This window comes from Caloenas nicobarica, chromosome 1 (genome assembly GCF_036013445.1).
Source record: "Caloenas nicobarica isolate bCalNic1 chromosome 1, bCalNic1.hap1, whole genome shotgun sequence".
NCBI classification, from domain to species: domain Eukaryota; kingdom Metazoa; phylum Chordata; class Aves; order Columbiformes; family Columbidae; genus Caloenas; species Caloenas nicobarica.
The window spans coordinates 37,006,829-37,031,843 of record NC_088245.1 but is presented as its reverse complement, the minus strand read 5'-3'; the positions used below and the strand labels follow the sequence as shown (position 1 = coordinate 37,031,843).

General features: G+C 38.3%; 3 protein-coding genes across 4 annotated transcripts in view; 1 reads left to right on the top strand and 2 right to left on the bottom strand.

The window, feature by feature from the left end:
- The window catches only part of GNS (glucosamine (N-acetyl)-6-sulfatase), a 22,475-nt gene extending 11,604 nt beyond the window's left edge, over positions 1-10,871 (top strand). Inside the window, exons 8-14 of the mRNA XM_065643110.1 lie at positions 172-290; positions 853-956; positions 1,353-1,454; positions 2,652-2,759; positions 3,458-3,568; positions 5,444-5,604; positions 6,437-10,871. Coding sequence (XP_065499182.1) covers positions 172-290; positions 853-956; positions 1,353-1,454; positions 2,652-2,759; positions 3,458-3,568; positions 5,444-5,604; positions 6,437-6,512 — 781 coding nt within the window. The 3' untranslated portion in view covers positions 6,513-10,871. The remainder of the gene's footprint in view (positions 1-171; positions 291-852; positions 957-1,352; positions 1,455-2,651; positions 2,760-3,457; positions 3,569-5,443; positions 5,605-6,436) is intronic.
- On the bottom strand, positions 9,712-24,524 carry LOC135985162 (adipocyte plasma membrane-associated protein-like). The gene is given in 11 exon segments (XM_065628230.1): positions 9,712-10,891; positions 10,894-11,001; positions 11,819-12,014; positions 12,778-12,938; positions 14,259-14,371; positions 14,799-14,948; positions 16,381-16,479; positions 19,812-19,933; positions 20,814-20,982; positions 21,433-21,499; positions 24,510-24,524. Coding segments are annotated over 11 exon segments (1,293 nt in total). The 3' UTR covers positions 9,712-10,798.
- Positions 22,138-25,015, bottom strand: part of RASSF3 (Ras association domain family member 3) — a 93,640-nt gene continuing 90,762 nt past the window's right edge. For both annotated transcript variants that reach the window (XM_065639388.1, XM_065639396.1), the window contains one exon: positions 22,138-25,015. In XM_065639388.1, the coding sequence (XP_065495460.1) occupies positions 24,866-25,015 (150 nt within the window). In that variant the 3' untranslated portion in view covers positions 22,138-24,865.

Below are 25,015 nucleotides of genomic sequence, written 5' to 3'. Positions count from 1 at the left end.
CTCAAAAAGTATAGTGTAGGAATCTACAAAGTTTGTTTTCAGAATTTGAAAGCAAAGTAATCTATTTACAGCACATACGCTGACTTGAGGCAGAATATGAATGCCCTACCTGCAGTAAGAATTACTCTAAATTTTTCATACTCTAATATGAATTACTTTGTTTCTGTATAGGTGGCAAACGCTGCTGTCAGTAGATGACCTGATAGAGAAACTAGTGAAGAAGCTGGAACTAAATGGAGAGTTAGACAACACGTACATCTTTTACACATCAGACAATGGCTTCCATACTGGTAAAGTTTTTGCTGCTTACTGAACCTTTGTAGAAGGTCCAGGAATTGCGTAACATTACACTCTCATGACCACTCCAGAAAATGGGAACAGCAGCTGTCAAAGACTGTAGACATGAGAAGTACTGACTTGAGTTGCAAAACAATCTGGAATTGCAGTGTGGGGTGTTTGGGAATTTTATTATTTGGTTGGTTTTTGCTTGGTTGCAGTTTTTAGGATTTATCTCTACCACTGTATCCTGGTATACCTAAAATTAGGACAGAAATCGAGAAGGGGTTTCTGTTCTGTAGGAAGAGTTACCATGAAAGAGTTAACCAGTAAAAACCTCTAATGTGTCTTGTATCACATTGTACAACCAAAAGTGCAGTATCTAAGCTGTTACATTTTGTAAGATACAGCTTATACTTCCAACTTGCTGTTCCATTCCTTCACTTTGTTAATGTAGTTCAGGTCAAGAACCCCTTCTGACTTCTTAAAAAATTGGCTGCTGGAAATTATGTAACACAAAACTCTAAAAACATAAAACAAGAAGCCGTTTGACTTTTTCCGTTTTCTGTTGTATAGGCCAGTTTTCTTTGCCAATAGACAAACGTCAGCTGTACGAGTTTGACATCAAAGTTCCATTGCTAGTTCGGGGACCGGGGATAAAACCAAATCAGACAAACAAGGTAAGAAAGGAGGGAAATCAGAGTACAGATTGACTTTCAGTGTTTTCACAGTTATCAGCTTTAGGTGATAATTTATCCTCCTGCATATATATGTATCAATTAAATGAAATATATGGAGTGGTAGAAAGTGCAAAGACCTCATTTTAAAAAGCTGTGTGCTCTTGCTTGGATTAGTAAATTTAAGTAATTGCAGGCTACAAAAGTAAATGAAGCATGAAGTTCACTTTCCAAAGACCCTACTGTTGCTTTTGAATGTTACAGGGTCCATTGGCCTATGAAGATGAAATTAGGTAGCATTTAGGTGTACCTAAAATTACAAGTACTTAAAATACAGAAGTCTCATTATTACATCTGTTAGGTTCTGGTCTTCTGAAGTCAGTTTTCCTCCCCTTGCAGATGCTTGTTGCAAATATTGATTTGGGTCCCACTATTCTGGATATCGCAGGGTATGACTTGAATAAGACCCAGATGGACGGGATGTCACTATTGCCACTGTTGGTAAGTAAACACACAGGGACAGTAACCAGCAATTCTTGCAGGGGTTATTCTTCAAAGTGAATACTACTTCCTTTGATAGACTAGGTAGGCTCATAACCCAGATTCTTCCCCTGATGTCATTTTCACATGGGATCTTCATAGCTTAGTGAAAAAGGTAGGCATCTTGTTTAAATGCAGTTGTATTTTCATAAGCCCTACAACTTTGTGGTCATTTTGTAATAGAAAGTTGTGTCATCCTTTGGCTAATCCTGCTGTTTGTAAGAATTCCTGTTTTGAAGGCTGTGTGGTGTTTCCACCTTGCATCCTCCCTCCCCTTTTCCTTAGGATTTCTCAGCATAGACATAGGAGAAAAGCAGACTGTTCTTTCTTACATCTTTGATTTACCTCAGTTTTCAGTAGAACTAGTGTTTCCCAAACTCTGGAAAAATGCATGTGGTTCTATAAAGTAAACCTGACCTTTCCAATAAGCGAGCAGAAGCCTATTTAAATAAAGCTGCTTGCAGTTGATCCTTTTAGTTTTAATTAAATTTAATCTATAAATTGAAGGCAGCTTACTTGGAAACGTAGGAGATCATCCAGATTTAAAACAGTGCTTTGCTTTTAAAACCTTGTATCCAAACCTTAAGCTGCTCTTTAGACAGAAGCAGGTAAAAGGCATCTAGTTTAAACTCTGATGGAATCAAAACTGTGAAACTCATTGTTTTGCTGTATATGCCTGTGATGGTGCTGTATATTAACTTTAAACTTCCCACTCTCTCTGTCTTTTAAAATACAGTTACAAATAGAACAGTTTAAAACTTAGTTGCTTCTTAAAGCTGTTTATCTTTTCTTACACCAAGGGTATCTTTTTCCATCTGTTGTGATAAGTCTGATATAAACCAAAGTGAAACAGCCTCATTACAGGGATCTTATCTGTAATACAGTAGTATCTGGCCTCATGGCTACTGTTTGGTATTACTGCATGATTCTTTATAAATTGAAGATTGTACTTTAAACCCTCACAAGAAGGTGTAGTAATACTTTTGGAGTTGGGTCCTTGTCTTTCAGTTACACAAGACATTCTAACCTCAGGCTAAATACTATTTTAAGAAGGACTCGAGAGATCACAACTGAAACTGCCTTGTAAGCAGTCGGCAGTGTTGGTGTTACCCCAGGCATGAAGAATTTCTTCTGTTTTATGTTAACCTCTTCTCGTAGAAAGGAGACAAAAATATGACCTGGAGATCAGACTTCTTGGTGGAGTACCAAGGAGAAGGATACAACGGCAGTGATCCTACCTGTCCTGGCCTAGGACCTGGAGTCACAGTAAGCAAGACAAGATCTGTTAATGTTAGAAAATAGCTGCTGAGTTAAACCTCTTTGTGTGGGCTAACCTGGTTCTGTAAGCAAGCTCACAGTGTTTTGGTAAGTAGGTGCTAGCTCCATAGGTCCTGTGCAACATTTAAGAATCGGAGGGAGACATCCAGCTGTGTGGAACTGATGTGTCCATATGGCCATACACAACACAGTCACCCTTTCAATGGGAACCTACAGGGCCGCAGGGCTGGAGAATCATGCAGGAAGGTGTGGGCTCAGCAAAGTGGGTGGCAGTGACATCATGTTCCTTCTAAACTTCCAGTAGCCTTGTCGCACAATTCTTACCTGCAATTATTAAAGTCTCTGGCTACTTCCTGAATCAAAAGCGGCTTGCTTTACGTAAAGCATCCCACTGGTGTTCTCTTTAGTAGTGTGTGTTATGCTGTTTTCTTCAGTCTGTGTGTTAGCTTCCCAGACAAAATGCACTGAATAATGGTGAGTTTCATAACAACACTTTGCCCAATCTAGAAGAGCTGAGTTTTTGCTAAAAATCCCCAGCAGAGACTCGCATGTCTCACAGACTAAGATCCTGATGTTCATCAGTTAACTGCAGTTGGCTTGAGCTGGTATAGACTCTAGGAAAAGTATTGCTGGTTCATTGGGGTTTTTTTCTGCTCTAAAATTTTTGTTTGCTGCTCACTTGACAGCACTGCTTCCCAGACTGTGTCTGTGAAGATTCCTATAACAACACATATGCTTGTGTGAGGACCCTGTCGACTTCCTGGGACCTGCAGTACTGTGAATTTGATGACCGGGAGGTGAGTCTGTCTGCCTAGCAGGTGTGAACTGCTCACAGCTGTGCCAGCGACTGTCTGCACTCTTATCTGCTCTCAAGGCTTCCGTAAAGTACTCTGAAAAGCAGATAAGTAAGGCTTGCAGGATAAACAGTGAAGTATTTATCTGCTGGTGAGAATGTTTGACCCAAACTCTGGGGTTCTGGGAAGAAGAGAGAAAAAAAAAGGGAGAGGGGGAGTAAGGAAGGGACAATAGCCTAAACTATGATTATCACCTTCTGGTATCACCTGACAGCCTCATAGGTTGTGCCAGGGCACAGCTTCTCTGTCCTACTCTAACTCCATGCAGCAGAGTCTTCTGTAAGACAAGTACTTTCTGTTACGCTGTGCCTCTGCTGTTAAGAATAAAGTTCAGCTGCAACTCTTTTCCCAGGCTGATAATTTCTATTGCTCACTTGTTTGCCAGGCAAAACAAGTATTTTAAGTTAAATTGTGAGAAAGGTCTCTAACCTTATCTTAAGTTGTTCGGGTATCCGGGACATAATGTCCCCCCTTCAGAAACTGTTCAGATGTCACTCGTCGAGCACCTCCTGTATGTACAACACTTGGTGTGTTTATGGAGTGGGTCTTTTACTTGTGCCTGTTTGCACACAGTTGCTCCAGAGAGCATGTTGGGTTTGAACAACCTGCTCACAAATCTGATAAACTTCATTGTCAGCAGATGTGCAATAAATGCAGGTATCCCCAGGCATTGTGCCACCACACAAAACATTTTCTAGTATCTACAGTGAGCAAGTTAAAGCAGGGGAGTAAATCTCACAAGATACTTTTTGCAGTAAGATAGCAAGAAAGACTGGATAGGAGACCAAGATGCTGATTAGCAGACCCTGCCCTTCATTTTTCCACTTTCTGACAATTTATGATGCAGTTAAATGAGCATTGCAGCTTTCTCTTTAAACATAGACTCCAAAGTTGATCTGATAATACACTTCATGTCACTTTTCTTTTTCTCTCTCTCCAGTAAGAAGGTATGGCTGTGGCATTTCTGGGTCACTCAGCTTACCTAGGTCAGCTAATTTAAGACTAGCAGTACTGGGAAAATGCAGCAATGTGGCTTTTAAAACCTTCAGTGAACCTTGCAAGAAAGCTTGCAACCGAAGTCTGTCTGAATGTATTGTTATCTAAGTTAGACACAACCCCGCCAGTGGAATCACCATCATCTGCAATCATGCCTCCTATTCTAGCAGAGACAAAACCTCAGCTGAATACTTGAGATACGTTTGACTAATATTTGTCCCACAGGATGGTTTAGAGATTTAATGTACCAAAAAACAACTCCGCCCTAAAATCCTGTGGGCAAACCTTCTCAGAGCACATGCAAAACCTTCTCAAAGCATGTACACACAAAAAAAGCTTTCTTGTAGTAAGGTTATAGCATACTTGTATTAAGTATATTATGCACATGTGGTCAAGACACCTGTATGAGCTTGACAGCTGGAAGTAACTGATGAGCACATAATGGTGATGTGGTGGTTATGAATATGTGTATTTTTTAGATCCATTAATGAAAAGACAGCTTAGCAATGGCCTCTTGCTGTGGTCTTGGTCATAAGATGGGTTCCTTTTATGTGTTAAAAACCTGTGGTGCAGCAGATAAATACTTCAGGTAGAAGTAAAAATTTTTCAATACTGTACAATCACAAAACTTTAGCATTACACACTGTCCTGTCTTTGATCACTGAGCCACACGGCTAAATATGGCTTATGTGTGGGGATGTTGCAGTGTAGTTAAATAACATATGAGACTATGTGCTGCCATAAAGTGTTTTTCCCAGATAATACGATTAAATGTTAATTAGCATTTAGGACTTAATACAGTGCAGGAACTTTCTTCTACAGGTGTTTGTGGAAGTGTATAACTTGACTGCAGATCCACACCAGATCAATAACATTGCCAAAACAATTGATCAAGAAATTCTAGAAAAGATGAACTATCGATTAATGATGCTGCAGTCCTGTTCAGGAGCAACTTGCCGTACACCAGGTGTCTTCGATCCCGGGTAAACACTGATTCAATTAGTTATTGTAATACTTTACAATATAATTATGTATTTTTAAATCTAAGTTTTTATAGAGGTTATTTATGATGGAATGTAATAATGCTGGCATACATACTGTTGTATAACACAGATGCTTTCTTGATGCTTCTATTTTTTATGTTTAATCTCTATTTAAATTTAACCTACCAAATGCAACTTGATGGAGTTAATACTGCTACTTTAATCTTGTCAGCCATTGTTGACTTAGAGCAGCTGAAGCTTATAGCTATGCTGGGTAGTCAGAGAGAAGTAACCTCAGGTTTGGCTGCAAACAAAAAGGAAAAGCTCTGCAGGTTTCTGCAGGAAGGAATTTCCCAAATGCTTGCTGTTAGCAAAGAATGTTTCCTGCAGGACCTAAGCTGTATGTATTAGTCAGCTGTTGTAAGTAAATAGCACTTCTTACCTCAAAATTCAGTCAGTAGTCATTTGAACCAAAGTGGTTTTTAAGCACTATTTAAAATATCCTTACAGTTTTGCTACATAAGTTTGTCATTTGAGGCAGCAAAGCTTTCTGTTAGAATGCATCTCCTGAATGCTTAATGCTATTACATGCCAAAATGCTGTTGGTATGTTGTAGCTGGTATTTATTTCTTTGGAGACTATCAGCTGCTTAGTTGCATGTCTTTATAATTCATGTGCTGCAATATGGAGAGAGATTGTCTCTACTGCATACTGTTAAGAAAGCAACTATTTATGTAGCTCTGTACCAGAGCTATTCCAGAAATAAGCTGTTTCTAGGAGTGTTGGTCACTGTTGGTGACCCGTAGCTCATGCAGACTGTTCCTTTCTACAGGTACAGGTTTGACCCACGTCTCATGTTCAGCAATCACGGTGTTCGCGCTCGGAGGTTTTCTGCACAGCCCTTGTGAGGCATTTAAAGCCTTTTGGAATCAGCTCCCACTGACCAGTTTCTCCAGTGACTGCAGCAGGTCTGTCTCTGTAACTCGTTGATCGCAGCTGGAAGATGTTTAATGGGCTATTCAAACCCTGTGTGGATGAAGACCCCTTGTCTTTAGCTGGTTGCCTTGTGCAATATGTTTATTTTTACAGCTGAACTGTAACTTAATTCTGAATCGTTAGACACAGCTAATCTGTCTTGCTCAGATAGTTGATTACCATCTTTGTCTTTCAAGTACCTTTTCATATCACTGACACAGAGGTGCACCTATGCCTATGAATCTGAACAGTTTATTTTGTTCTAAAAATCAATAAATGCATATTTGAGTTGGGTTAGGTAGGCAGGTGCTATTGCACAGTAATGCTCACCCATATTCAGTGTCATACTTTCTTAAAAGCTATGTTTAATTATAAATTTCCTGTATCAAGCTCAGAGCTGTTAATGACAATAGCGAACTAGCCCAAAATAGTGTAGGAAGGCATTAGTCAAAACTGTAGCATCTGACTAGCAAGTGTCTTGTGCAGAATTAAAATCCATGAGCTAAATATTCTTTTTCAGTGAGACCACTTCAAATGAGACCAATAAATTTTGTAGGTCAGCTCTGGTAGTTTGCAACAAGAATGTAATTTCAACCTCCTTCTAGTCTGAGATGCTGGAACAGGTTACTATGTACTACTGAAAAAAACCTCTTAGGGTTTAATGTAGGCTTCCTAGTGAGTTAAACAAAAAGGAGTGTTGAAACTAACAAGTATTCAAATAAGTGTGCCTGTGTTTTGAGCTTTTAAGTCTGTTTTAACACATGAACAGAAGTAATACTAAAAAAAAAAAAAAATCCACAAAAAAAGCCCCAGAGCACCACAGTAGAGTTGATCTGTCTCTAATCTCCAAATGTCTTGAATTGCCTAACATTTTGTTGATTAGATTCTTGAAAGTATTTTGAGAGAAGACTAGCTAAAAAGAAAGAAATCATTGCTCACCGGAAGTTAGGCTGAGAGGGCTATTTTAGGCAGTTTAAGTGCTTCACAGAGTGTTGCTTTTTGGTTGAGACACAACTACTCAGAGCCTGCAGCAAGTGGCCTTCACACCAAAGGACTGATGTCAGATGTCTGACTGCAGTACCTTATCGCTTGGTTTCCCTTTGGAAGGGTGATGTTTTCTTTTCAACCTTCTGATTAGGCTTATCAGATATGCAGCCAGAACTTGCAGCTGAACTTGAGTATCTTTTCTAAATCTTGAAAACCACTCAAACTTGTATTGGCAAATAACTTCTGTATAGATTCATTGGCAAAACACCTTCTAGAAACCCTGAATTGTGTATCTTTTGCAAGACAAGTGCATGTTGCTTATGGGCAAATCAGCTGCATTATCAGGCAAGATAATCTTTCCATTGTCAAAGAAAGTGTGGCACAGCTACTTAGTTTTTAGTTATTTCAGATCTTTTACCCAAATACAGAGCCTGATGATTTCAAGTTCTGTCACATAAAACCTTCTACTAAGTAACCATTAAGTAGGCAAGGAAGTGTAACTCTTCCAAAACTGTGAAGGTGCATACCCTCATGCACAAATCCACAAACTGGATACAAGCAATGCTACAATAAGATAAGTTGAACTTTCTTGGCTTTTAATTCTGAAGCACAGAAGTTGTCCTTCATGTAGCTCAGAGTTGCAAACTTCTGTGGTGGTCTACAGGTTAGACTTCATAGAGCTTTTGTCTTTAATTCATTGTTTTAAATCTCCAGAGTGACCAAATACTTGGAGACAAAAAAAAAAAATTGCTTGAAAGGTAACTTTTCAGCTGGAGCATCTGTATAAATGCAGAGGCTTATGGATACTCAAACTCTATATGCTTTCAAATACTCAGGACTCTTTTTCCTCCACTACAACTGTAGCTTTATCTTTGTTTCTCAAGCCTTAGTATTGCCTGTCAGTATCTTTCAGACTCTGTTTTGTCTTTAAAAACAAAACCAAAGTTGTTTTCGTGCTCTCAAGCATTTTCTTGCACACCGAGGTAAACCTGAAGTTAATTTATGTAGTATTTTGCTCAGATAATTCTAGCAACTTAGACTTATTCTTTGTTTAAACTTTATTTTAGTAGCTGTGTGGAGGCTAGAGTGGAATACATTGATTGCACATTAAACCCTCAACAGTCCTATCAAATCTAGGGCCACATGTCAAGTTTCTACTTGAGTTATGTTTCAGTGCAAGTAATGTGCATTATGTTGCTTCTTAAGAGGAAAAAAAACCCCCTTTATTATGGGTACAGGTGTGTAACTAACATGTTTCTTGGAGTGATCTTAAGCCATAAAAAGGAAACTTTCTTTTGAATGATTTACTTTTTGCCTAATACCTAACATGAAAGTTAGACAGAACTGATATAGATTGTGACCTGATGTTTTACCCAAATTAACACTCTTGCTGTCTGTGCACACCTGTAAAGCATTTTGTCTGTAGCTAGGCTCAATGACTTAACACACTCACTGTCAGAGAACCACATTATACCTGAAATCTGTCATAGGTAGTAAATGCATCAAATTGAAATTCAGAATGAAATTAGTCCTTAACCAAAAAGAGAACAGAGGTTCAGGAAAGTATCTGCTTCGTTTTCTCTTTTGATAAAGATTTACAACTGTTCAGCAAAAGCAAGTGGTTGAAGGAAGAACAGGAACCAGCAGCTGCCTGCCTTCCATTGCTGTTAGAGGAGTTTGTCACTTGTCTGGTGCTGGTTTCCATGAAGCAGTTAATTCTGGGTGTTTTTACAACCTTGAATGAACAGTGTTAATTCTTATCCTTGATCATTAAAAAAAAATACTATGAAGGAACTTTGCCTTTTACCCAGATCTAGTTCCCAACTAAGTGATTTCAAAACTAAATGGTCTTTCTGGATGTTCCATTTCATGTGCTATTTGACCATGGCTGTAGCTGTACCTTGTTACTGATGGCATTTGCATTAAATGAAAAGGCCCTGAAGGTACAGAGTTGGGTTTAGGTAAAATGTGATTATTTTTTTTTTTAAATCATTATTATCAAAAGCAGACCTGTGAATTTTCATTATCTCATCTGGTAAAGTAGGTACTATACAGGGAGAAATACAGTTAATAACTTTATGACATTATCCCAAACCAAAAAACATTCACTATCATAACTTCAGCATAAGTGAATACAGCTTGGTACATGCTCACCCAGCATAGGCCCAGTAAAAATTTGGCTTCTTCATTCTGAGGACTAAAGCAGGGACATACACATGCAAATACACACCCAAAGCAGGTATAATACTTTTTCAATCAAGTTTAAATTTAAGACTGATTCTACAATACAATACTTCATCATAATGGAACAGTTGTCATTTATTGTGATTCAATTACATGAATTTTATTTGTATTACTCTCTCTCTGTATGTGAGCATACTTTGCTGTAGCATGTTGTGAGGATACTTCTGCTGTTCTGAACATTTGTTTAGAAAGTGCCCTTCCAGAGGACCCTGTTCACTGCTGCACTTTTGGGGAAAGAAAAAAAAAATAAACTGCCTATCAAACTTGCCATCTTTGTTACTGAATTTCAGTTAAACTTTTCCAAAGGATCAAGCTGTGTCACACTTCCAAAGACTGAATTCCCAATTTCTAAGCCTCTTCTCTGCTACTCCCCTGCTACCTAACAATGGCCACGGGAACCTTATATATAGCACCTGCCAGGACAACATATGACTGCTTTGCACCAGGAAGAAACACTGAGGTGACAGAACAAATTTAAATGTAAGCTGTACTTGCTCATATTTCCTTGGAAACTGATATAGTTGAATAGATGGAAAACTTTTAACAAAAGAGACAATGGAGAAACTGCTGTTCCTAATTAAAAGCAGTACGTTCTGCTGCAAAAAAAAAAAAAGGAAGAATAAAATCCTATGAAAGGCTTTTTCCAGACTAGGAACTGTGAGCAACAGTAAGCTGTGTGCTACTTAGTCACCTCGATCCCTGTTACGGAGTTGAATTCCTTGGATGATTCTGTCCAACTATTTAAAAATATATAAATAACTATTTTCTGAACTATAGAGCAAAGTGATGTGGTACATTTAACCTATTTCACTCTGAAGCTTTCACGAGCTTGTAAAACAAGTATTTCTGCTGAACTATGTGGTATCAGTTTCATTTTTCCTTCAGTGGTGTAGCAGTCCTTCATTAAGTAGAGAAAAATATTTAAGAGCTGCTGGAACCAACTCTGTTATCTTTCTTTTGATGCTCCAGCTTACGAGAATTTGAAAGTTTACTGTAGCACCACAAGAAAAGGCAGGTCTGTACTACCTACATACACCTTCCCATCACGCTCAAAGACATCACTCACAGCCCAAGTGACACCCCTGACACATCAGGGTCGTGGAAGCTTGCTACAATGTCTCCTTTGTCGTTGATTTCTAAGAACAAGCCGTGTTTGTGAAGAAAAATGCTGTAGAATGATAAAGGAGTCACCTGGTTAAGGAAAAAAAATACACAGTGTTAACACATCATTCAAGGAGGGGTTGGGAATTGTATGACTAAAAATAAATGGCAATGCTAACATATTGCTGTCCAGATGTTGCTCTAGCCTGATTCAGCTGCCACTTTTGATAATACTCACTGGACTGTGTCTAAAGCTGGCAGCCCAGTAATTGCTCACTAATCTTAAGGTACAGTCAGTGCCTGTTTACTCAAGAAGGTGTGCATATTGTTTGAACATACCCTAACTGCCCAAAGCCACCCATTTTCTAAAAATAGAATAAGAGGGACTTGATGGAACACAACTGAATCACCCACTTCAGTGTTTTTTTCCTGTGCAAGTTCTAGGGAAAAGGCAGCATGGTTCCCAGAGAAAGTAGCATGGTTAATTGCAACCAGCTCCATGACTCTTGCTTAGCAAGAATGACTTTGCAGAGGTTGACTCCTGTCACAAAATCCTCATATTTTGTGTTAAGGGCTCTTCACCTGCCTTGACAATATCATGATGCTATAAACAACGGGCTGAGAGCTTGCAACTATAGACTACTTTTGTGAGTACTGATTTTTCTATTTTATAAATGGGTTCTCAGTATTACCACAACCATAAACCTGCTGTGTTTAAATATGTAAAAAACCAATCCTCAAATGTTCAAGAAAAATCAAAATTAGTATGTGTTGGGATGCTGGCTGGTAAAGATGAAGCTGTCATCTCTTGTGTTTCATAATGAAGAATAACCATTTCATACTTTAAAAAAAAAAAATCAGCATTTTTCTGATACTGATAATTAATACTACACAGTCTCAAAGTTACCTTTGCAATAAATCTCTTCAGGAATGGATATGGTCCTAAAGCATCCAGGAAAGGAGAAAAGAAACTAGGAAAGCGAGTAGTAGATATTCCAACTCTGTATAAGCCCGTGTTTGATAATCTGATGTTGTCTGGATACCCAGGCAGGTTGTCCGCAAAAACTTCTTTTTTTCCTGCATTAGCTCCACTCAGCCAATAGCTGCAAAAAGAGAATTTTTTATATGTATTATAGTGGCTGCTACAAAATAACAGCAAACTTAACAGCATGGAAGATCCATCATCATTTTGATTCATGCAAGGAATTTTTCAAAATACAGAAAAGGGGTCTGCAGGAAGTAGTAAATGCAAAGAGGGACTAAACTTGAGTAATGATTGGTCAAAAAGCTCATCTTTCTACATGTAACATAAGCAGTACCCTCTCTGCATTCTATTTCAAAAATCTATTCATACAAAATGTGTCTGTTAAATGAAAACTAATGTTAAATATGGCTTTAGAACTTCCACAAAATATCAGAACTGTTAAAACACTGACTCCCTTTAAAATGGGAAAAATGGGGTTTTATGCTCATCATCATCATCATGCAGTGACACTTGTCCTCTGAGGTCTGTTTTAACTGTAATAATGGAGTGATCAGGATAATTGCAATTGTGTCTGAGGGAATTAGGGACCAATATATCAGTAAATTGGTACAAAAAAAAAAAAATTGGCAGTGCAAAGAGCAACTGTTAATCTCTACCTAGAATTAACTCAAACCTGGGACTTTTGCAAAAGAAAAAAGTAATTTAGACCAAGTTTCCAATAGCAACCCTATTAACTGCACATCTTCAGTTTACATTTTTAGAAAAGTAAGGATAAAGAGAAAAATATGAACATGACAATCATGTCTACGAATTGATTAAAAACATGTAATATAAACTAACGTAATATTTTATATCTAGGAGGAGAATGATGTTTAACATACCGTATGAGTCTACATATGCTGGTTTCTGCTATTAATATGTAATCTTCATTGGGAGACAGTGCAATCCCATTTGCCATGTACAAGCCACGGAGCAACGTTCTTCCTCTTCTTCTTACAGGGTCATAGGCCAAGAGGCGACCAAGATGGTTTGTTTTGATCACCTTAATCAATACATCTAATGAAAAACTAGGCTAATCAAAATACCTGGTTTCAATTAGAACAGAAAATATTCAGAATGCGTATTAACATAAGTTAGATAAAAGCAGACTTTACAGAATGGCATCTTTATAAAAACGCTAAGCTCACACCACTAAAGATGCAAAGGACTTTGTCCATGTTTTACAGCAGTCATTTCCCAGATGGATCACAGCACTCTTGCGAAAACAGAGGAATGTGGGGGTTATAAAGCCCAGAGTTCAAAACATGATATTCTGCTGTTCCTGCTTTAGCAAAATATTGAGACCTGTTAGGCTTCTGTGAACAATTACAACTTCTTCAAATCAAACCAGAATGTATTAATGAATGTTTAGCTAAAGCAAGTAAACAGCTCATGTTTTACTTCTGATATAAAATAATGTGAATAAGTTTGTTCTCCTAAGAATCTGCAGGGCAACTTTGAATTTGATAAACATAAACCCTGTGGAGAGGAAACTACTTTTATGTTTGTCATTAGTACTGGCAAACCCATGTCAAGTCTGAAATACTAAATAGCAAAGATGATGTACTATCAAACAATAATCTGATAGCTTTAAGAAACAGCAAACAACACATAAGAGATTTCAGCTGTTCTTTTTTTTTTCCTTTAATAATTTGGATCTCAATTCCCACCCCTTAAATTAAATATATTTCCCTTCATGCGATTTTTCTTCTTGCTTAATTTTATCCAAAATTCTGGTAGTAAAGACAAGACTCAGTGTAAACTTTATGTCTGTGTCCTCAGTGAATTTCAGCTTTACAAACAGTTTTTTCTAGAAAAAGTTTTATTCAAAGGCTATGGCTACACAGAAAAGATACCTTCAAGTACACCAGCAATTTGCTACCTTGCATTTACTGCAGTATAACAGCATGCTTGTAGGCAGATACCAAGGAGAAACCAATGCTGCTGTCTGGATTTTTACAGCATGTATCACATGATGATTTCTTTGGGTAGTCATTCTGGGAGGGTCGAGGTGGGGGTTTTTTTTGGTGTTGGTTGGTTGGTTGGTTGGTTGGTTTTGTGGAGGGTTTTTGTTTGTTTGGGTTGTTTTTGTTGTTTTGTGTTTTGTTTGTTTTTTGTTTTTTCTGGAAGAGCAACTACAGAACAGCACAGCCCATCCTCTGCCTCAGGGCTTGAACCCTCTGCATTCACAGCATGCTTGGCTAAAACAGGCAAGCAGAGGCCAAAAAGCTTGTCTCTTCTGCAGCCTGGTACACAGTGCTGCCAGCACAAAAATTTACACTTAAGGTGCCTGAACAAATGCTCACAAATAACTTCATCTCACCTCGTATCTGTGATGTCGTCTTTCCCACTTGCTACTTGAATCCATAAAATAAATCAAATTTTTCTTTGATATTTCTAATCCATTTAGAAATTTGAAAGGAAGTCCATCCACATCTAGTTAATAAAAATGACTGCTAATTAAAATAAGTACAAAACCACCAAGTGTTCAAAATGATTCAGATCCACACAAGCTTAAGATTTCAGACACTGCAGTGCCAAATCTCATTGCTAATGCTTTCCTTAATTTGTCCCAGGCTAAAGTCCAAGCTCCAAGTTACTTTCATTTGCAGGGAAATACATTCAGGTTGCAGCTCAACATAACATATACCACACTAAAAGCCTCTGACAAATGCTTTTGTTTTCTTCTGTTTTTTAAACAAATCTTAAAAATACAAAGCAAATGGACTTTCAATCAGTCCCTGTCCCCACGCTCACTGGTACTGATCTGAACTGATAAAAGCACCTTGATCTTCCAATTTATATATAGAGTGTGAGGACCAAACCCAAGATCAATTTACTTCCCCATGAGCTGTAGCATCACCTTTTTCACTTGATAGCAGGAGGGTTTTCTCTCCTGTCCTTGGATTGACTTTGTACAGGTCTGAATAAGAATCCACCACAATCAGGTTACCATCCTGATCCATTCGGACTCCATGGGGCCGGCCACACACTGGTTCATAGTCTGGAGTTCCTGAGATACAAACAGGAGGATGTATAACACCAGGAGGTTGACAAAACAAAGACCCCAAAATGCAAAGGCTGAAAAGGACTAAACTATCATCCTTCAATAAACCAGATCTCTGAAAGTTTCCTTAAACTGCCTCTAAAAGTAACTTACAGTGTAATGTCAATCTAGTCACTGCTGTTCTTGTTACTTAGGAAAAAATTTGCTCCCAACCTTCAAAGAAATTCAGCGCTAGTCTGTTTTCACAAAAACTTTAAAGATGACTGAAGAACTGGTAGGATTACTAAATCAGTAACACAAAATGCATTTAGCTGCTGTTTAGTTTATGTCCCTCAAGTAAAAGACTGGGGGAAAAATGCTTTTAGGAAAGATTTAACTACTTCCCTTCAGCTGAGGGGCCCAAGTTTCACAGGTCGTATGAGAATCCTATAAGTAATCCTCAGGTAAAACTACAAAAAACTGTTCTACTATGTTCAGTATATTCATAGTGAGTCGTTTTCCTGAGATCACTGAAATTAGTAAAGCTTGACACCCTACAGTTTTGTGATGTAATGCCCTCTACTCTGGAATACCTTGTCCCCCAGTACTCCAGTAAGCAAGGGACAACATATATTACAGCTCACTAGAGCTGTGACATGCCAGTAACACAAGCTGACTGGCTGACAGCTGCCAAAAAAATAACAACAGAGTTCTGGTCTCACTCTGAATGGATCGATCATTTTGGTCTTAGAACTTCCACATAGCTGATTATTTACATGAGACTCAAAAACATTCAGTAATCTTTGAGAATTCTTTCAAATTCAGTTGAGATTAGCCCATAGCACAGAGACTTTAGGAAAAGCACCTACACAACTGTCACATGTTTAGGAAACCAGGCTAAAGCCAATCAGCTATTTTAATGGTTTTCAGGCCTGCTTAACTCCTCAAAAAACAACAGGGTAAAAATGTAAACATTTCACTGTTTGTCTTCCTCATTTACAAGTATGAAAATTTAAAAAAAAAAATAACCTTGTGGTTCAGTTACTGATAATGGTACTGGGACACGCTATTCTGAGTCTCTGATTCCTTTGGAAGATTTGAACTGGTTTTAAAATACATTTTGATCTTGAGGCAGGAAAATAATTGGATAAATCATGTCTTTAGACCACCCTCAAAAAGCTTTATACAGAAGGACTTCTATAAAATCTCATTCTTTATTTAAATGGCAAGCCATGGCAAGTCTATCCAAGTGAGTCTCAAGGGCCAGAGCAGTGTGCCGTTACACCTTAATCCTGTCTACATTAGGAAAAAACAAATGATGGCAGTCGGCTTCTCTTACAGATTTGCATAAAAGAATCAGAAAACATTAACAGTAGCTAAAACAGCACTTCCGTTTCTCATTCAATAACATTTATATGAACAAGTTTGTTGTCATTTTCACATCAAAACCATCACTCACCGCATTCAGGAATATTCTGCCCCATTTGAGTAATGAAATGCAGCTGGTCACCACTGATCATCCACAGTTTCCCATCCACAGTACCAGTGTAGACATTACCTTAAAATAAGTACAGTAGAAGATTGTTTTAAAAGGGACCAAGGCAAATAAAACTTAGTATATTAAGAAGGATATTCCTCGTTATTGTGAGCCCTTCCTTCTTGCTCCTGATTTCTATATTCTGTGCAAACACAAAGCAATCAAACAAACAGGAAAACATACAGTATAAAAATATTTTTATATTTTTCTAAAGGAGAAAGAGCAATAATAAATGGGAGATTAGAATAAATATTAGTTGTTCATATGTTTATTTTAAAGAAACATATAATAATACATTGAAATTATCTTAGGACCCTTCTGGGTTAGCAGCAAACAAAGCCATTATAAGGATGGGACTAAAGATTCATCGTGATATTCTCCTACTGTCAGTAAAAAATCAGCAAAAGCATTAACGAGCTCACATGATCTACCTTTTTGTCCTGAGGGTTCTGCCACATTATCAGCTAGTCAGAATGTTCAATAGATGAAAGGAAAAACATTACAATGACTGACCCAAAACAAGAATGTAACCCTTCTCCTAGGCCATTAAAATCCTAAGCAAAAAAAAAACCCCAAAAAACAAAACAAAACAAAAGACCACAAAACAAACAACGTGGTTTGGGGTATTTTTAGCTGTGATGCCTTGCTTTCGTTTTGAACCACCAGAATAATACCAAAAATGTGTAAGCTTGCATTGAAAGACTAAGCACTTTTTTTGTTGGATACTTGCTTGGCAGTTGCTTTCTCTTCTGCTTTTAAAGCATTTAACACCTCATAGGAAGTCTTCAAATCTTTTGATATTATATTGTAACTCAAACATCTTCTGTGCAGAGTAAAAAATGTGTCCTCCTATCTTTTGACTAGTCCAGGCTCTGAAATAATAGAATGTACATCACCAATCCTAGACTTACTGTTCAACAAAATACACTTTTAGTGTAAAGTCTGTTAACTGGAAACATTCCTCTGATTTCTTTTATTTACATAGATTGAACTAAAGTGGACATTATTTTCTTTACATGTGACCTGCATTTTCACCCTAGCCTTGTTTACATTTAAACACATGCACTGCCACTTGGAGACAGGTGTTAAAAGATACTCCATAACAGTTATGCTACCTTTCCGTGCCAATATTACTAAATAAAACACAGATTCTGAGTTTGTATAATGAGCCCTTACACCAGAGCAGATAAACAGATATAAAGATGTCCAGCATCTGCTCACTCACATCTATGGAAAAATGTTACGAGCAAATAGGACAGATTCTCCAAGTATCAGCTGTCAACTCTAGATTAAAAGAATTGTCTAGAATTACTGGTGTACAGAAAGCACCTGTTTAGCCGAAGGGGGAACTTCAGAGCCACTGTTCAATACAACAACTCTGTGTGGGAAAAAAAGAGAGGCTAAACTTTGCTGTCATTAAATGTACTGGCATCTTAACGCCTCCCAAGGCATGTTGGAAACAGCTGAAATTTCTGATCGCATACCAGATTCTGTATTTAAAGAGAGAAACCTTAGTCTCGTAATACTATTTTCTATCATGCTATGTACTAGGCTATGATGCTATATTTAGATTTATATAGCTAGTGCAAGTGGGTTTTACACTAAGCTTGTCTCATGGGTATTTGTAGTAAAGTGAAGGCAAAAAAACTGCTCTAGTTACCCATAATATCCTGTCTTATTCATATGGAAAACAGCATTTACCTAAGGCAGGCAACACTTATTACAATCTCGGTTATCCTGTATGATTTGAACTGACTGAATCCAGTCTCCTAAAGCATCCTTAAAAATTCAGGGAAGATCCCGAGTAGAATTAAGACACTTGAGAAATCCAGAACCAAACCAGTCCTTTATACAGCATCAGGAAAGAAAGTAAATTTGGAAACACAGAGCTTTTGCAGGATTAGTCCTCAGATTTAAAATATACTCCGCAAAACTCCAGTCACGAAAGCTACCTTTCCTAGAAGTTGTAGAGGAAGAGGTGGAGAACAAAAAGTGTGATAAAAAGACTATTTAAAATAGCACTTTTGAGGAAAGCAGGAAGGAAACAGCTTTTGAAGACATTTGCTAGGAATGAGTGCGTCAATGCAAGATGTTGGGCCCGGTCCCTTCCAGGCCTATGCTGCTACAACTGAAAACGCTTCTAATTTCAGCCTGTGCAATGGCAAACAAGAATGTTCCGGATAATTATCTCTCACCTCTGTAGGACACAAGACAAGACAATATCTTTCAGACAAACATGTCCTAGGCTATTCAATATTTTCTTGAAAAATACCATGAAACTAGTAACAGCAATAAAAGAGGGTCTCTGATGTGCCTGATTCCAATTGCTCTGGACTAGGAGTTGCCCATTTCTCTGTACTGGCTATTGCAGGAAATCTGTTTTATCCACTTATACATCAAGAAGGAAAAAAAATCCTCCAGAAGATGTAAATCCTGAGGCCACAGCACTAAATCCATGTGCTAAACAGAAGATCACAGTGTCTCTCCTCTATTTGGCTTGACCTTTCATTGCAGTCCCTACTTCATTCACACTCTGTGTAGCAGAGTTGTTGGAAAGATGCAAAATGTGCTACTCGTCACTGCTTCAGCTCTCTTGCTTCCCAACATCCGCAAGGTTCCTGCACCTACTGCTGTGCCATCTCACAGCTGCCAGACAACCAACGAGTTACGTGTATAGGTAAGAGGTTTTATATTACAGTGAAAAGTTATTTCATATTCCAAGCTGCTGTAAAAATACGTTTTCATAACTATGCAAGTTTTAAAACAACTTCATTTGCCTCTCTCTTTGGCTCCATGTTAAATAATAGCTTTTCGAATGAGAGCATGCTCAACTCAGTAACTGAGCTCAAACAGGAAATTAGCACTGCTTTTGGAGACCTGAAACAGAAAAACAAACAAACAAACACAAAGGCAAGCTTATCACTATGTCAAAAGACCAAGCTTAGACTCACATTTGGAAGAATTCCCACAAAAAATTCTTCAGCTGTTTTTGCATTCTACTTTTAAAGAATATGCCATTTTATACCTTTTAAAAATTATATTTTAATGCAACTTCTATATATTGCCATCTGTGGCTCTGCATTTTTTAAATATAGCAGTAGGACATTTCCTGTGTCCTTGGAAGCAGCAGACAACAAAGTGTTCCAGAATATTTCCAGTGAAATGTGTACAAATGTAAAGACATGGAAGAACATACAGCTATCTTAATATTTTCGGTGCAATCATTTAACAAACATTCCTATTTTTCCTTCTTTGGATTTAAACTTAAGTCTCCTCTTTCAATAACTCAACTGAGCAGATGTATAACGTGTAGCAAATGTACAACTTTACCCATTTGGAAGTTATCTACTTGCCTTCATCATCAACAGTAAAAGACTCAGAACCCTTCAGTTGTCCTGTAAAGATTCTTTTTCCACTCTGAAGCTTTTTATTCACTTGCAATGGTCCAACTAAGGCAGGAGGTGGCTTTTCAAAACTGCACCAAATGAGTTATAAATAACACGTAAGAAACAAGACAACATTGGACTATAAAATTGTTTGAAGGAAAAGTAATAGGACTTCATTCCACAGATACCAGTAACGAGGTATTCTATTTTTTTTTTTAAATAATTTGTTAGAACTATCACTTCAAACTAAATTAACAATTTTGTGGAGCTTGCAGGCCCAGCCTGAAAAAGATACAGACCTTTTAGGATTCTTTTTTTTCTGAAATCAACACAAACACAAAATTTCCATCATCCTATAATGTTTTATTCCTTATCATTATTCTGATATCTACTACCAATCTCTCTACACGTATGAATACTGCACTGGCCAGCATTGTTAAGCTTGAACTTCACTTGTTTAAAAAAAGTGTTTCTATTGTCCAGTTTTATATGAGAAACACAATTCCTCCTGCGTATGAATTTAAGCAGCATGCTTTACATGCTCCTGCAGGATGAAAAGTATAGGAGAAGTTTAGAAAGCACAGATATTTCTCAACAAACACAAGTATACTATTGAACTTTAATTTTAAACAGGGGAACATACATGAATGGCTCTGGATCAATAGGAGATGGTAAAAAGTAAATGCTGGCAAAAGTTGCAAGGACTGCAGCTGGAAACCCCCGTGCTGGGAACCCGTGAGGAAAATAAAACAATTGTATACTTATGCATATACATGAGGGCTGGAAGAGAGTAAGAAGAGTATTTTTTTTACCTTTTTTTTTTTTCCCCCTCCCAAAAAAGTTAAGATATTTCGGTGCTAAAAATTAAGACTGACGGAGCATCAAGCGGACTGCGATAACCTGGTGATCCCCATCGTGGAGACGAGCGTTGGAGTATTTGCTATTAACGTGTTTTTACCAAGTGCGTACATAGTCACAGTGTGGTTGTTGCACACATGAAGCCATGAGGTCCCACAGCAATCGGTATCCAAGGAACTGGTCAAACCACTACAGCGTGCTCCGCTGCGGGGCCGCAGTGCCCAGGGAAGGGCAACAGACACCAAGCGAACAGAAAAGCAGCTCCATTTGTCAGGCTCGACTAGGGAGGATTAAACAGTTTTTAAGAAATACAAAATAAGTAACCACAAAATTAAACATACACGTTTCCAGAGAAAAACTACTTAAGAATCTTTAAAGGGTGCGAGACAAAAAGCGCCTCCTGAGGAGGGAGCTCGGGCAGCGCCCCCAGCCCGGGACACCTCCTCCCTGCATTCGCCTCGTGTTTCTGCAAGTTTTTTTACGGGAAGAAACCACTCGTGCGCTTTCCCACCCAGCTACGGTGGGACAGCATCCACTGCGACCCCTCAGCGGCAGAGGCCCCTCCGTGACACAGGAACGTCCCGTTCCCCCCGCCTGCCGCCTCCGTGAGGTAAAACATGGCGGTCCCGCCGCCCTCGGCTCTCCCGCTTCCCGCCCGGGGGGGACCGCTCCTCCCGCAGCCCCGCCGGCCCTCACCGCCCTCCTCCCGCCCACGGAACCCAGCGCTTACATGGCGGAGGACGGCTCGGCAGCGGGCGGGCTAACCAGCCGTCCCTCCGAGGCGGGGGCCGGCCGCCCTCCTCAGGGAGGAGCGGGAACCGCGCCCCTCAGCGCCGCCCGGGCGGGAAGCGGGAGCGGCCCCTCCCGGGCAAGCGTGAGGTAAATTCAACGTATGTGTGTAAATTGCAAAGCACTGTTTTTGTTTGCCTTCACAGAATCACAGGATGTCAGGGATTGGAAGGGACCTCAAAAGATCATCATCCAGTCCAGTCCCCCCGCCGGAGCAGGAACACCCAGATGAGGTTACACAGGAGGCGTCCAGGCGGGGTTTGAATGTCTCCAGAGGAGGAGACTCCACAACCCCCCTGGGCAGCCTGTTCCTGTGAAAAAGTTTCTTCCCATATTTAAGTGGAACTTCCTGTGTTCCAGTTTATACCCATTGCCCCTTGTCCTTGTTGTATTTGAGATTTTTTTTTTTTCCTGTATTATTCTCTACCAAAAATCAGGAAGCACAATTAAAATATCTGTACTGGGACCCATACATACATATAGACTGGGACACACACACTGAAAATATCTGTTGTTCCAGGAAAACAATTTATGCTTAAGCCAAACTGCATCCCCCGCCCCCGATATATTGCTACGAGGAAGCTTCATTCCACAAAGTTTCAGGTAACAGAAAGAAGAACAAATAAACACACATCACATCACTAAGTATTGCTAACTTCAACTTTAATAATGGAACCATCACTTTTTTGCCATTTCAGTAATAACTTTAAGGGGAATAAAAACTTCCCTACAAAAATAAAGCTAAGCTTGTCAAAATTATAAATAGTTTTAAACTTTTTTTTTTTTAAAGACATACAATTTAATGTTTCCCTGTGTTCCCCGTCCCCTCCCACCTGTATCATTTAATCATTCTGGTACCATCATATAATGAAATGAACGCAGTTTTGCAACAAAAACTTTGACAGTTCAATTTGATGTTAAAATTTTAGAAAAGAAAAACTGACTAGGCCTGACCATTTCTCTTTAAATTAAAGCTGCTGTAATTGCCAGTGTGTTTAAAAAAAAAAAAAGAGAGAAAGAAAAAAATTAAACCCACACACAACATCTTAACAATAATTAACTATGGACTAAGACAAAATTAAAATAGAAGTTTATTTTGGTCCCCCACCCCCACCCCTTCACCCCAAATCAAGACTCATAGTGCATACAACACTGATTGAGGTTTTTGGCTAAAGTAAATGCAGATGCGCCCACTTAAAAGACTGATAATTTAGTTCAAGTAAAAACAAAATTCACATATTTTTATACTCCGCTTCTAGATTCAAACAGTGTTTAAATCTGAGCAACAAATGGTTCAATATTGATAGCGATTATGTAATGATTACAGTGTTAACGGGCAGATACATAAATTAAGTAGATGTTAACAGAATACCCACCAACATGCTGCTGCATTCATAGAAAAACAAATTGTAACAAAACATAAAAGCATTCCCTGAACCATTATAAAGTGTCTCACTTGAGGATAATGTTACTAACTCACACATGCACTACAATGTTACATGTGAAATTAAAAACCAAACATATGCCTTATATATACTTCATAGTTAGTCCTACTCTTAATTTCTCTTAACATTATGATTGTCTCATTAAGTTTGCAAATTCTTTTTACCAAAACAAATTGTGAAGACTTTTTTTTTTTTTTTTAAAGTCCTACTAAGGAAAGGAAACAAAGGCACAATTACATCAAATTAAGGGGAAGAACAGAAGCATCTTGGAGTTTCACACGGTATCCATTAGATGTCACCAAAGTTTTAACAATTCCTTGGGAATTTAAAACGAACGCTAAGAGCGGCGGGGGAAAAAAAAAGCCCCACCAACTTCTGCTGCTCTTAAATCATTAGCACCACTCCACCTCCCTCCCTCCCCCAATATATAACTCATTTCCTCTCTGGCATTATGATGACTAAAGTATCAGTTACTCAAATCTGCTTCATGCTTTTATTGCACACCCACTTCTTTGGTTTCTTTTGAACGTGTTTTTAGATAAATAACTCTGAAAGAGCAACGATTATATTTACAGTAAAGTAAAAAGTTTTCTTGCTACATTTTTCCTACTTTTAAATCAAGTAAATCAGCAGTCTGCAGAATTTGGTAATCAGTTTTTCAGTTAAGAACTTAAACTAAAAGGAAAAGTTCCTAAGCTCAGTCACCAACACAGGCAATGAATGTTAATTTTCTGCTAAGCCGGAAACATGAATAAGAAATTTAACTTTCGTTGCCTGACTGAGCCTTTAACAAAGAAGCAGAGGAAGCTATTTTTGTCTTTCAGATATGATAATTCAAAATTATCCAGCCTAAAAATGGATCGCTGAGCCAGAGGGAAGATCTGACTTAAAAGACCAAACACATCTGTAGTTATAGCTTATGTCTAAACACTCGCTAGATGGGTATTTCTCACAGAGTTATCTGAGACATTGTCCACTTTTCAGAATTCAAGTAAACAGCCACCTTTTAGCTTTGCTGCAGTTTTCAAACCCCCATTACACATTTATGAAACCAGCTTCTCCAGTAGTGACTTCTATGTGCAGCTCCATTTCCATTCTTATTTAGCTTTTGCCTCATTCTTTCCCATTATTTCTATTATCTTTATTTCTTTTCCAGTGTGGATTTATGCAGTTAAAAAACCATAAAACTTATTCACAATATTTGAACATCCTAAAACTTTAATCCTGTAGCATTAGTACTTCAACTTTCCTCTGTATAAATACTATTTCCATTTAAAACCAGTCCTCCTGTCAGCTGCTAAAGAGTTCTCCTTCCTCAACTCTTACCTTCTTTTCAACTTTCTCTTTACCTTCTCCAGAAAGACCACTTTAAAGCCTTCCACAAATTTCACAGAACAAACCACAAGATATCATATGCCTTCCATCTACAACAGTTCTCCCACAAATTATACAGTAACTATTTGAAAACAGAAAGGTAGTGCAAATCAATTTCATCTCAAAGATAGTGCTCCAACTAATCCTCATCCAGATGTTCTTATTCATTTTTAAAACTCATTAATTTGCACATCCTTACCTGTAAAGCTACCATTAAAGCAAAGAAGAAAAAAATAGAAAGTCTTATTTCATAGCATTCTAGAAAATTGATTACAGTTTCACAGCTTGCACCAAGATAACTTGGAAAATTCTCTAGGCACACAGAGGGTTGCAAACTGATGTACAAACATGCAGAATCCCTTACTTGTGGGTGCAAGATGCTAAGTGACCTGGCTTACGGAACTAAGTCTATAGCAAAATTCAGGTACCCTGGCATCACAAAACAGTCTTCTGAATAAAGAAAACTACTCTCTGCTGCTCTTTGTACATTAGGTTTGGCATGCTATACTGACATTTGGTAGCGTGCATTTTTCCTGAGTGTTGTTTGGCCCCCTTTTAACCAGGTTTCCACACCCCACCAAGGGCTTCTTCAAGTTTGTCTCTGTAAGCTGCGTAACGCTTCTTTAAGATTTGCAGTTGCTCATTCTCCTCTTTGTCCAGTATACGCAAGAAGTTTTGCAGTTCAGGAATAGTAAAAGCTTCCCA